Below are 14675 nucleotides of genomic sequence, written 5' to 3'. Positions count from 1 at the left end.
TAAACATGAAATAAACCTCTTTTTTTAAGGATGTCAATTTCTTCATAGAGTAATTATGACAGATGCCATGGAAATCCTTTACCATTTTTCAAAAGGGAAAAATCATAACCTAGATTCCCTCAGGAACCATTTGTACAATTTTCACACATGTTCAAATTTAATCTGCACAGTTAAAGCAAGAGCCCAGCAAAGAGAATCCAATCTTCCTCCCAACGGATTCAAAGGCTGACTGGAAACTGGCCAAGATCTTTGTCCGAAATGCAGAGTTTGGAGTTCACGAGGTCGACTTTCACCTGCTGAGAACTCACCTGCTGGCAGAAGTGTTCACCATGGCGACATTGCGCAATCTTCCCTCTCCACACCCTCTCTACAAGGTATTGAATCTGTCACACATGAGTTGGTTTGGGCTCTGAGCAAAACAGGGGCATGTTCCAGACATGCCTCATCCACAGAGAGAGAGCTTGACAGCGAGTTAAATAATGTATGTTTTCTACTATTTGACGGTAGGGGAGTTTTTGCAGTTGTAGTCTGTGGTCTCAGAGATGTTGCTTTGTGAAAAGCCTCCCCTTCACAATTTGCCTTTTGGAGAGCGTGACTGACTCATCTATAGCCTGGGGACAATGACTACACAGAGCATTAGCAGGGCTCTACAGTGCGCCCATTTCACTCGCAATTGCTCCTGAAAGCAACTGTGTGCAACTGTATTTAGGCACACTGGTGCGAGTGACCCGATCAATACTCGTGAATAGATCTACAATCGGAATAAAAAGTACAACTCCCAATATGCATCTATACTGAACAACAGTTATGTTTCGTACTGCAATCGGCTGCTTTTCATGCCTTAATTCAAAGACTTTGCTTCAGTCAGCAGAGCAGAACAAGTGTAAAAGACGTGCGGTCCGGACAAACATTACACTCCAAAGATTGTTTGCAAGGTGCAACCGGTGTGACGCAGCCACACGCACTTACAGACCGTCTTATGCTGCTGTTTCTTTACAGCCAAATTAATTGTAAAAACTACATGTGGATCATCTTAATCACGGTCAAATTAAAATGCCTCCAAAAATTGATTTTAAAAAAAGTAATGAATGCCCCTGCGCATTTTACTTTCACTTTTGAAGTAGATGCAATTCAGAGGCAAGAATTGCTTGAATGGTGGATGGGTTCATTATTATTCTTAATGAAAAACACAACAACAAAACAGTGCAATGACAAACTCACTTAAATATGGGCTTTTACATTTCGCTTGTCAACCAAATTTTCATCCATCATCTTGTCATTCAGAAAAGTGAGGCGAAATGGGTGTGAGGTGAAATCTGGGTCCGTGTACGTTTTGATAGTTTGTTTTCCAATTTGAAATGAAATACGCAGAAACAAGAAAACGGTCGTTTCCCGTTTTTTCGGGTCACGGATAGAAAACGGAAACACGACTTCAAAACTCGTTTTCCACATGTGGGCGGTCATTACACGCCCCTTTCAGCCGATTGGTCAATCAAATCTGAGCCAGTGACGTCATCTTCAGTTCGTTCAACAAAATAATAGTCCTCTGCCGCTATATCAGTAGATGTCATAAATCGGCTTTCTTCTGTGCAACTAACGTGTATTTCACAGAAATATGTTTGCACAGATAAAAAAAGTTTAAAAAACCTACAGTAAATTTAAATTAAGTCTGTATTTAAGCTGTCATTGTTTTTTTTTAAATGTAAAATGTAAATGCCTCTACATCTGTTACCAAGCGCATGACATCCTTTGGGATACTACCACCGATCAATAGGCTATAGTACATAATAATAGACTATTCTCTATAGATCAGTGGCTACTGGACTCATTTTTTTTTCTTATTTTAATGTTTTCTTTACATTTTATACATTTAAATTCAATCATTTAGCAGACGCATTCCTTGCATGGCTATAGACCTTATTTTCCAGAGAAACAAGCGCGCCGCCATCTTTAGAATATTATCTTTGAACTTCCGGTTTCGCGGTAGCCCTGTATATTTCTATGGGAATAAGAATAATTCACTGGTGAAGTGGATTCACCTGTTGTAGAGTCAATGAAAGTTATCATGAGCATTGTTATGTTTAAAGCAGATGTCTTAACAAATGTCAGTAGACCGGGAAGATTTTAAAATGAGCAGTTCATTCATAAATACAAGATCGCTGTGGAAATACAAACCGGAAGTCAAAAGACAACGAGCGCAGCGCTGAAAAGGGGCGGGGCTACATAAGGTCTATATAGTAGACTATGAAGTCATATTAGAAAATAGGCTATCCACTGTGTGGCAACACCTAATAACGGTATCACCATCGGGGCCTTTTTAGTTTTCCTTACTTATAAATGGCCATGCAGATTTTATCTCTTAAATTAAACACTTTTATGAACACAGTGAACATTATTATACGTCACAGTTTACTTGCTATCCTCACTTTTTCTGTCTTTCCTTCGCTTTTGAATGAATTAAATGGCCCTGAACATTTTACTTTCAATTTCGATTTAACGGCAATTGGCGATTCTGCGTCAACTGCTTTAGTGGACAACAGCAAAACAAAAACTCTTGTATATTGAACATAGAACTTTTATTATCTTTGTAATTATTTTATTATCTTTTATCATCTTTGTAATTATTTTATTTTGTAAATATTCGTGGCTTAAACAGCGGGAAAATTTACTGTATGCATATATGATAAATGTCTGTGAATCATTAAAAAATCCCAGGGGGTTAGTTTTAGCCTACATGAACAAATAGCAGAATAAACAACAGAACATGAGGATTCATCATCATCACGCACCTGCCGCGCTTCTGTGAACGGAGAAAAAAGGATTCAATTATATAAAACGAATAAATAGCCTATGCGCGGAATTTATTTCACTTAAGTAATTAACATATTACCAAAATGAAAGGGGAAAAAATGCGACAATATGAGTGTCGGTTCATTTTTGAGAAGTTCACAGAAAGGAAACCGAGACGGCAGAAAATGTCTTTGTTTATTTTACGAGCAATGTTTTGTTTTTATTGTGAGTGTACAAAAATAATAGGCCTATTTAACCCTTCGCAGATTCGAATGGTGTTACATATATTTGACCATAAATGTCTGAGTATTTTAAGTTGTTTCCGCTTTTATAAGAAAATTCAAGTGAACGCGTCGGCGCCTCACGCACACACATCAGTTTTAGTAACTTGACATCACAGCCTGTTAACTGTCAAAATAACATAGCCTATTCAACCAAATATATAAAAAGTTATACTGCTCATTTTAAGTAGTCTGTAGGCTATACAATAAAAGCGTTCAAATAATAAATATAGTTTAGCCTCCAAATCGTGAATATTGAAACATTTGGATTTGTGTCAAATTAGAGAGGTAGTTATAACGCCGGTTTCTGTTTCAGTTCAGCTTTAAATTAATTCGTTTTATATATATTATTTTTGTCATAACTAAAATAGCTATGTAGCTGTAATTTTGATCTTTAATGTTTGATCTTTACATATTCCCTCAATCTTTTAACCAAAGGGTTATTAACATTAGCCTATATATGCAGGCAATGTTAGGCTATATAAAATAAAAAGAGAGATGAGCTATTGTTCGTTTTTCAAAACTGCTTACACTACTTATTTATTGTGATTTATTCTATTTATTCAAAATAGAATAAAATAAAAACTAGTTTTTTTGTTTGTTTGTTTGTTTGTTTGTTTTTTAAATCTGTGCTTTTCATCCGCTCCTCTGTGTGGGTAGCGCAGTTTCAGCATGCATATTAAACTACAAACCGCATTACAACAGTCTGTGTGCTGATTAACATTTCTGAAATAAATATTTCTGTGAAATACCCGTTAGGTTTCACAGAAGAAAGCCGATTTATGACATCTACTGATATAGCAGGAGAGACTGTTATTTTGTTGAACGAACTGAAGATGACGTCACTGGCTCAGATTTGATTGACCAATCGGCTGAAAGGGGCGTGTAATGACCGCCCACATGTGGAAAACGAGTTTTGAAGTCGTGTTTCCGTTTTCTATCCGTGACCCGAAAAAACGAAAATCGAGTCAAAATCTTGTTTTTCCTTTTTTTTTTTTTTTTTAACAAACGAAAAAAGGGAAACGAAGATTTCTCGTTTCTGCGTATTTCATTTCAAATTGGAAAACAAACTATCAAAACGTACACGGACCAATCTGACTCCTGAATTGAGCAGATGCACTCCGTTTTAACTGTAGCATCTGTTTTACTAAATGATTATTATTACTATAAAAAATAAAACGCCAGTGGGGGCGATGTCGCGGTCATGGTGGGCAAGTGATATAACCGGTGTGACTGCTGAACACCGTAACGCTGTCGATCTCAGCAAGCCTAATATCTGTAAGTTAAGTACTGTAACACTTTAATAAAGAAAGTAATATACTTTCTCTGAGAGATGGCCTGATTGCAAATGTGATACTTACTGATCTGACTGAAGTCCAATAAACAATTTTTGCTCGATTTCATGAAAATAGTTTCAACACAGACATACCAGAACTGTTGCGCGTCTCCAAGCGACGGTGATTCCTGAATTAATCTGCGCTTTGAACGACTGAATAAATGACTCGCACATCAGTGGCGCCCCCAGAAAATTTTAATAGGGGTGGCCAGACGAGGCCACAGCAATTCTTGGGGTGGCAAAAAAAAAAAAAAAAAAAAAAAAAAAAAAAATATATATATATATATATATATATATATATATATATATATATATATATAATGGCCTATATGTATATACATATACATACATGCAAAATCAATTGGTAGTTATTAATAGAATAATGAGGACACAAACCTTTACATTCAGTTGTGTTCGGTCCCATTTATTTGCATACACATACCTACACCGTTTTAGTCCAAAAGTGTGCACATTTGTAGAAATACACATTTACCTCAGATTGCATTATGGTTTCATAATTACCGAGGTCATAAAATATAGTTTTCTAGGGGGGTTCGGGGGCATGCTCCCCCAAGAAAATTTAGATTTCTCTGGTGTACATATGTGCATTTTTAAGACGTTTTAAGGCCAACAAATTGGATAACAATAGCTTTAAAACCATGTTAACAAATATATGCATTCACAGTTCTGAGGCAGCTTTAATCCCATGTGTGGTAATTTCATGACTTAATTTACAACAGAGCAATGACGGTCATTGCTCGTATTCTTTTGGGCTTTATTTAAGCTATAATAAAGTAATTATGCAGCGCGCGCCGGCGAATTTGCGCATGCAATTCTTGAGTGCGCGCCGCGAGCACAGAATAACAGCTGATTGGACCTGTTCATTTTTCTGAATTTTACTGACATAGTCTGACAACATCTCATCTGACCGCAGTTCACTGTTGTTCAATTGAAGCTTCCTCGTCGTCACTTCACTTGTAGCCTATCTTTTCCAATTTTCATTGATTCAACTTATTCATTCAAAAAGCTGATTCATTCAGTAAAGAAACAGCGCCATTTGTTGCTCAGGGACGCAATACAATGCTCTGGATTTGATCTGAACTATATTCGTTGGCGAAATTGTGCAGAAACAAGCAATGATGTCTAAAATGTAAACATGAATAAAATTTATATAACATTTGTTATGCTGATATCTGGAGAAAAACGGCACTCTTCATGTGATATTTATTAACACAGTGAAAGCGTGCACTCTAAATGCGCACCGACACTAGTCTAATCTACAAGACAACATCACATACAGGGATGTCAGATCGATTGAGCATCGTTAAAACAACAATTATGATAAAATCGTAGACTAAATATATCGCACACCCCTAACCTACCCTCTTCACAGTATAAAAAACATTTGAAATTCAGGTCTGTAGACATTACTATTTAGACTCTTGGTGGCAGTGAAACAGCTACTCTGGTGGCGTCAGTCAATCTATCTTTTTGGGTGGCATTTTATTTTCTTTCACTTCATGAACTTGTGAATTTACATTATGCATTTAAATTAATAGTACCCAATGCAAAATCATACTGGGGTGGCCACAGGGGTGGCCAGAGTTTATGCAGGGGTGGCCGTGGCCACCCCTGGCCACCCCTTGGGGGCGCCCCTGTCGCACATTAAGATTTACCGCCACCTACTGGCGGTTTTATTTTCATATTTACATTTAATTTACACTTTACATAGATTGTTTTTACTTAGAATCTTTAAACGTTCAATATTTTTTCTAAATTCAAAAAAATATATTTAAAACCATTCATGCAACATTATTTACCAATGAGCAGCATTAGCAGTCTATATAAATGTCTAAATAATACCACTTCTGCAGTGCAAAGATGGATTATTTGATAATTTCTTTTGATTGTTAACAGTCTGATTGGGTCTTATTGTTGTAATTGAATTCATTGTTTAACATTTTAAAACTTTAAGAAATTGATTAAATATGATGCATACATTTAATAAGATTAGAAAAATTGCTCTTATAATGGTACAAATGCCCCAGGAAATTAATTTAAAGGGGCAAATATTGTCTGGTTTTGATCAAAAAATGCTCCTAAAGAAAATGTAGAGCCCTGATTAGGTACATGAAGGCTCACTAATGTCTCACTCTAACCCATTCATCTTCCTGTAACTTTTTTTTAAGTCGCCTACAAAAGAAGGCTTGCGGGTACAGACACACACACACACACACACACACACACACACACACACACACACACACAAACACACACAAGAAATTAAAATTCCTTATTCATTCATATATTTTTATCTTCAAAGAATGTGAAGCCGAGGAATGCAAATCTCTTACTTACGTTTCCATTTGTAGCTCCTCTTTCCCCATATCCGATACACGCTCCAGATCAACATCCTGGCCCGGAATCGGCTGATATCTGAGGATGGGGCCATTACCCTGGTATGCATATTACACTGTTAAATAGGCACTAAAAGTTCAATCTTCAATTATAATCCAATTCACTTTTTGTTGAATTCAGCTAATTTCTCCTCATGATCCTAGCTACCTGCAGACATATCTTGTAAGATTGGTAAAAATGCATAATAAATATTTAATGTTTTCTGGTATGACTGACTTCTAGAGCAATCTACTCTTTTCCTAAATGTATTTATTTATTTTTATTTTTTAACTTTGGGGGAAATTATTATAGGATTTGTGTTTCCAGTACTTGTTTTACAGCCTTTAACCTAACTTTATGTCATGTGTCTCTCCGTTAATGATTCTTCTCGCAGTACGCAGGAGTAGGTGGAGAGTCATTGGTAAAGCTGCTGAAGCGTGCTACTGCCTCGCTGACCTACAGCGCCCTCTGTCTTCCTGAGAACATCTCTGAGAGAGGCCTGGAGAGTGTTCCCCACTTCTACTACAGAGATGATGGGATGAAACTGTGGAATATCATCAACAAGTATGACTACCATTGGAGTTTAGTCTAGTGTTTTTATAGGCATTATGCTTTATACTCTCTAACTATGTGTGTGTGTGTTACATAATACATCCAGATTTTTAGGGCTGAACTAATACATCCTGGTGCACTGATTCATATTTCAACAAATACAGTGTCAGTTATACAGGTTCATGGGTTTTATAGTCAATAAGCACATGCTGTATTGTGTTGCAGATCGCTTTGAATAAATTCCAGCTTAAGAAATAATTGCAAAGCAAATCTACCAAAAAAAGTAAAGCTGTAAATATGTAAAGCCCGAAAACATCTGACTGTGAGGTTGCTTACAGGTTTGTTGCGGCTTTCTTGTCACACTACTATCAAAGTGATGAACACGTGCAGAAGGACACAGAGCTGCAGCGATGGATCAGTGAGATATTCACCAAAGGCTTCCTGGGAAGAGATGGCTCAGGTCTGTTATCATTTATCCAAAGTGACTCAAGTGAGGAATACAACAAGTGATTAATCGTGAAGAGGCAAACAGACAAAAGTTGTTTATAGTTTATGGCTCTACTCTCCATTTCATTTGTGTGTGTGTGTGTGTGTGTGTGTGTGTGTGTGTGAGTTCCTCACAGAAACAGCCTTTCATTCTTCTTCACAGGAATACCATCATCTCTTCAGACTGTGACAGAGCTCGTCAAGTTTGTCACCATGGTGATCTTCACTGCATCAGCCCAACATGCCTCTGTAAACAATGGACAGGTCAGTTAGTACAAGTCCATTCACTTCCAGTCACACTGAGCCATTAAAGCTGCAGTCTGTGATCTTAATCCCATACAATTTTTCTCAAATCCAGAGTATTTATGGAAGTAGATTAATGCCAAATGTTTTTGAAATAAAAAGCTTGTTGAATTGCACTAATTGAATATATATATATGCATTACATTAGCTGTGCTTGCATTTAGATGCATTGCATTTTTAAGGCTTGCATTTTTATGGGCTGAAAGTCAACATGGTCGTATATTTAAGCTGTGAATGTTTCAATTAAAAATATTTCACACACATTTCCATCATTAAAAATTCAATAATTTATATTCACCTTTCAGATTTTCACTTCCAAAATATTCATTCTGTTTAAAAATACAACCTATAAAATTCGACTAGCAATTTTCAGTCCATTTTATTTTGCTTTACAAATTCGCTTCCACAAATTCAGTGGTTCAAATAGACGGTATGCAGTGACGTCACTTTCCCGCCGAAAGCGCGCTCCCTCAGCTGGACTGAGTGGCAGAAGAACCTGCTGCATAACTGGATTTAGTAGAGCAAACTGCGAAAACTCGAGTAAAACAAACAAATTAAACTAAAGGCTGGAATTGAACGTGTTCATTACAACTTGTCAAATAAACCTAATCCATGGATATTGACATGCAGCCAGGAGTCGTGTTTCCTGACATTTATATGTGCCTGATTTCGACGGCGGGGAAATACATAAATCAAATCTTATATATATCATCCATATATTGTCCAGCCCTAAAACATATATAGTTTTATAGTATAGTTTTTGTCAGTGTTGTTTATTTAAAAACTCCCAATTATGCAGAATATAAGTTTAAATAAGGTTTAAATCCGAGTAATCACTTATCAATGTTATATATAGCCTGTCGTCATATTGTCCAGCCCTAAAACTTGTACAGTTTTTGTCAGTGTTTATTTAAAAACACCAAATTATGCAGAATATAAGATAGTAAATATTTAATTGATCAGTTGTCAACACAATATTGTCACAGTTCCCGTGTCTCCCGGACTCCATTTCCCATGATCCTCTTGTCTCCACACCTGCACTCACTTCCCTCGTCATCTCCCCATCATCACTGATCACCTGCACCTGGACTTCCTCATCAGCACTGCCTTTATAATGGACTCACTCCCTTCACTCCCTGTCTGTTCTTATGTTTAGCTTATGTATATGTGTGTATGTGCTTCAGCTCCTTGGTTGTTATTAAAAGATCCATCTTTGTGGATCTCCGTGTAGGCATCATCTCTACTGCATACTGCACACGTAACTAATATATAACAATACAATATACGGTATGATTTTATCACCAAATCCAACAATTTAACACAAAATGATAACTGCAAATCCATGTTTCTCTGCTGTTTCTGTGAATTGCAGTGATCCATTTCCTTCTTTTTTCTGTTGCTTTCGGCAGTTTTTAAATATATACCTCAGTTTTTGTGTCAAAGCTATTTGTACAGTCAATCGCAAAGCTCTTTCCCGTTTTGGATGTGTTTTGTGTGTTTTTCGGGGCATTCACGCTGAAAACCAACGCTGCTGCTCAGTCTTTGTGCCACTCAGTGGGCGTCAAGTCAAGTCAAGTCAAATTTATTTATATAGCGCTTTTTACAATTGGTAATTGTTTCAAAGCAGCTTTACATATTAGAAGCACAGAAAAAAGAGAAGTGGTTAAAAATAAGCTGTACAAGCAAGCGTGGTAATATGTAACATATACAAGATGGTGCTACATTAAGCCAATGTCGGCTGACTCCCAGGGGTGGAAAAAACCCCCTCGGAGAAAAACCCAGCGTGCTAGCACTGGGAAAAAAGTCCTAGGAGGGAAAAAACCCCTTGGAAGATATATATAATATATGTAAATGGATATGGAGATCAAAATCTGAATTATACATTTTTATTATAGAGATTAAAAATAGATTATATATAAATATATGTAAGCGGATACGGAGATTAAAAATCTGAATTATAGATGCAGCCAGAACTGGATCTGTAGGCCCATTGTCTCCTGGGCTACGTTGTAGTCAGGTCCAGACACAGGTTCTCCATCTGATCTGGATACGGCCTGGATCCAGCACCCGGCAAACCTCAGGATAAGCAGAGAGACAGATATTAGCGTAGATGCCATTCTTATTCTGAAGTACAGGTATATCTAGTGTTATAGGAAATGTTCTCGGTTCCGGCCGACCTAATTATTGCAGCGTAACAATCCTTTAACGGATTTGAAAAATGTTAATGTATTGATAATGTGTTATGTGTATGCAAGACCAAAGAGATGTGTTTTTAGTCTAGATTTAAACTGACAGAGTGTGTCTGCTTCCCGAACAATGCTAGGAAGATTGTTCCAGAGTTTAGGTGCTAAATAGGAAAAGGATCTGTCGCCTTCAGTTGATTTTGATATTCTGGGTATTATCAACTGGCCTGAATTCTGAGATCGCAATAGACGTGAAGGACTATAATGCACCAAGAGCTCGCTTAGATATTGGGGAGCTAAACCATTTAGAGCTTTATAAGTAAGTAGCAAGATTTTAAAATCTATACGATGTTTAATAGGGAGCCAATGTAATGTTGACAGAACTGGGCTAATATGGTCATACTTTCTGGTTCTAGTAAGAACTCTAGCTGCCGCATTTTGGACCAACTGTAGTCTGTTTAAAAGCCGAGCAGAACAACCACCCAGTAGAGCGTTACAGTAATCTAGTCTTGAGGTCATGAATGCATGAACCAACTGTTCCGCATTTGTCATTGAGAGCATATGTCGTAATTTAGATATATTTTTTAGATGGAAGAAGGCGGTTTTACAGATACTAGAAACATGACTTTCAAATGAAAGATTGGTATCAAAGAGCACACCCAGGTTCCTAACTGAGGACGAAGATTTAATGGAGCACCCGTCAAGTGTTAGAGAGTATTCAAGGTTTTTTCGTGAGGAAGTTTTTGGTCCAAAGATTAGGATATCAGTTTTTTCTGAATTTAATAATAAGAAATTTCTTGTCATCCAGTTTTTAATGTCAGCTATGCATTCTGTTAGTTTTGTGAATTTGTAGGTTTCGTCAGGGTGCGAGGAAATATAGAGCTGAGTATCGTCAGCGTAGCAGTGAAAACTAACACCATGCTTCCTAATTATCTCTCCTAAGGGTAGCATGTACAGAGTGAAAAGCAACGGTCCTAGTACTGAGCCTTGTGGTACTCCATATTGAACTTGTGATCGATACGACATCTCTTCATTAACTACTACAGACTGATAACGGTCAGATAAGTAAGATTTGAACCATTCCAAAGCAATTCCACTAATGCCAATATAGTTTTCAAGTCTTTTTAAAAGAATGTTGTGATCGATAGTGTCAAAAGCAGCACTGAGATCTAATAACACTAATAGAGAAATACAGCCACGATCGGATGATAAGAGTAGATCGTTTGTAACTCTAACGAGAGCAGTCTCAGTACTATGGTATGGTCTAAATCCTGACTGGAAATCCTCACAGATTCCATTTCTTTCTAAAAAGGAACACAGTTGTGTTGAAACTGCCTTTTCTAGTATCTTTGACAGAAAAGGTAGATTCGAGATTGGCCTGTAATTTACTAAATCTCTCGGATCTAGTTGAGGTTTTTTAATAAGAGGTTTAATAATAGCCTGCTTAAAAGTTTTTGGCACGTATCCTAGTGTTAAAGATGAATTAATTATATCAAGAAGTGGACCTACGACCTCTGGAAGCATTTCTTTCAGTAGTTTAGTCGGCATTGGGTCTAACATACATGTTGTTGATTTTGATGATTTGATAAGTTTAGATAATTCTTCCTCTCCTATAGCGGCGAATGATTCTAGTTTTACCTCAGGGACACTACAGTGCACTGTCTGAAGCGAAACTGTAGACGGTTGCATGTTTATAATTTTCTCTCTAATATTGTCAATCTTGCAAGTAAAGAAGTTCATAAAGTCATTACTGCTGTGCTCTTTGGAAACGTCAGCAGTTGAATCTCTGTTTCTAGTTAATTTAGCCACTGTGTCAAATAAATACCTAGGATTATGTTTGTTTCCTTAATCTTCTTTAGACGTAAAGGAGCGACTGCATCTAATGTGCTGGAAAAGAGAGAGCCAATAGTTTCTGTTGCAGCATCGAGTTCTTCTAAGTTGTCAGGTATACTAAGGCGATGAAACTGCTCGGGGAGATTATTTATAAAGCAATCTTTAGTGGTAGAAGTGATGGTTCTACCATATTTATGGCTGGGTGGTGGTTTTGTAGCCTTGGCTAACTGTATTATACACGAGACTAAATAATGATCTGATATATCATCGCTCTGCTGTAGAATTTCAACAGCATCAATATCAATTCCATCCGACAGTATTAGATCTAAGGTATGATTACGACAATGAGTGGGTCCTGACACGTGTTGTCTAACTCCAATAGAGTTTAAAATGTCTGCAAATGCCAATCCAAATGCGTCTTTATTATTATCTACATGGATATTAAAATCACCAACAACAAGGACTTTATCCGCAGCCAGTACTAACTCTGATAGAAAATCAGCAAATTCTTTGATAAAGACAGTATGGTGCCCTGGTGGCCTGTATACAGTAGCCAGCACAAATGTCAACTTACATAATGTTACATAAAGCACCATCACTTCAAAGGAATTATATTTGAAAGATTTTTGAATGATTCTGAATATATTACTATAAATTACAGCAACACCTCCCCCTTTGCCTTTCTGTCGAGGATTGTGTCGATAGTCATAACCTTGAGGACTAGACTCATTTAAAATAATGTAATCGTCTGGTTTTAGCTAGGTTTCTGTCATTTTTTGAACATCAATTAAATTTTTACCCTTAAAAGGTTTCGGAATTTTTTTGTATTTACTAGTTCGAGGTACAGACACAGTCTCTATGTGATAATATCTAGGTGAAAGAGTTTCTATGTGCTGTGAATTATCTGAGTTCTGTGACGTGAGGCAGCTAGCAGACGGTCGGTTTAGCCAGTTTGTCTGCGTCCTGATCTGGGCCCTGGTTTGTCATGTTTCAGCTCTAAGACTATTTGCCAAATTTCTAGATAGAAGAGCAGCACCATCCCGGGAGGGATGAATACCATCTCTTTTCAACAGATCAGGTCTGCCCCAAAAGCTTTTCCAATTGTCTATGAAACCTATATTATTCTGCGGACACCACTTAGACAGTCAGCCATTGAGTGATGATAATCTGCTAACTATCTCATCACTCCGACGAACAGGAAGAGGGCCAGAACAAATTACTTCTGCTGACATTGAATTTGCGAGTTCACACACCTCTTTAATGTTAATTTTAGTGATCTCCGACTGGCGAAGTCGAACATCATTTGTGCCGAGGTGGATAATGATTTTAGAATATTTACGATTAGCATTAGCCAGCACTTTTAAATTTGCTTTGATGTCAGGTGCTCTGGCCCCCGGCAAACATGTGACTATGGTGGCTGGTGTATTTTTGAGCGTGACCGAAGCCATAACGGTCGACGGTGATGTCACTTGCTATTTAAGACCAGAGCAACAGCTAGTAAGTCATCATTCATTCATAAAAACGGATTTGCAGAAATGGAGCAAGTGTAAGTGAATGTGTGATGATTATCAGGGCCAGTATAAATGCAGAAAAGCTGATAAAGACACAAAAGCTGCATTTATGTTTAATTCAGTGTCTTTATGGTTACTTTCCCTGTGTAGGCTACACAAACAGCTTTCTCTCCAGTGAACGAGATTATAACGTTATTGCCCGATGCTGGTGTACAGATCAAACGTTAAATCTGAGGTAGACATACTGTATATTTCTCTTTGTTGATAAGTTTCCTTAACTTTATATCGCAGCGCTGTGTTGTAATACTAGGGTTTCCCTCATCTGTCATAGGATTCCTCTGCCATCAGGACATATAAAACACTTAACACATCTTAATGGACTTGTACAGTGATATAAAAGACCAAACTCGCACCTCATTTGTGATGTAAGTTATACTATATAGGCTCCAAGAAAGCAGATACTGGTATAAAGTTAGTTATGATGAACGTTTGATATTCGCAAATTTAGGGACCGTCTCTAAAGTTACGACATTGGTATTTACGTTTCTACCTTCAATAGCGTTTAAAGAGAATGACTTACAGTCACAAAACCAACTGTAAAGTGTTCATCTAGGTGTCGTGTGTCTCTCTCTCTCTCACTCTCACTCTTACACACACACACACACACAACTCAAAATACATACACATATACTTTTTCTTTTCTATTTTTTATTTTATTTTATTTTTTTATTTACATGTTCATCACACAATTTGTTCTACTTTGTTAATTTTATTTTTCCTGCTCATATAAATGCTTTGGCAACACAAAGTAAAATTTGTATAAGCAGGATAATATATATGCAGGAAAAATAAAAGTGAACAAAGTAGAATGAATTGTGTGATGAGCGTGTCAAAAAAAAGTGGGGTGTGTTTGAATATGTATGTGCATGTGCATTTATGAGAGTTAGTGTGAGTTCACGTGTTTGTTTGTGTGAGTGAGTGAGTGAGTGAGAGAGAGAGAGAG

The 14675-nt window shown here is 37.1% G+C and overlaps 1 protein-coding gene across 7 annotated transcripts in view; it reads left to right on the top strand.

The window, feature by feature from the left end:
- The window catches only part of LOC125265930 (hydroperoxide isomerase ALOXE3-like), a 71440-nt gene that overhangs the window by 44472 nt on the left and 12293 nt on the right, over positions 1 to 14675 (top strand). For all 7 annotated transcript variants that reach the window (XR_007184368.1, XM_048186499.1, XM_048186497.1 and 4 more), the window contains 5 exons: positions 171 to 374; positions 6780 to 6866; positions 7199 to 7368; positions 7695 to 7816; positions 8006 to 8106. Coding sequence is in view for 6 of the 7 variants with exons in the window: in XM_048186499.1 (XP_048042456.1) it covers positions 171 to 374; positions 6780 to 6866; positions 7199 to 7368; positions 7695 to 7816; positions 8006 to 8106 (684 nt within the window). In the remaining variant the exon portion in view is untranslated. The remainder of the gene's footprint in view (positions 1 to 170; positions 375 to 6779; positions 6867 to 7198; positions 7369 to 7694; positions 7817 to 8005; positions 8107 to 14675) is intronic.

The sequence above is a fragment of the Megalobrama amblycephala genome, linkage group LG3, assembly GCF_018812025.1.
Source record: "Megalobrama amblycephala isolate DHTTF-2021 linkage group LG3, ASM1881202v1, whole genome shotgun sequence".
Lineage (NCBI taxonomy): Eukaryota > Metazoa > Chordata > Actinopteri > Cypriniformes > Xenocyprididae > Megalobrama > Megalobrama amblycephala.
Note: the sequence above shows the minus strand (reverse complement) of the source record. Positions and strands in the feature narration are given on the sequence as shown.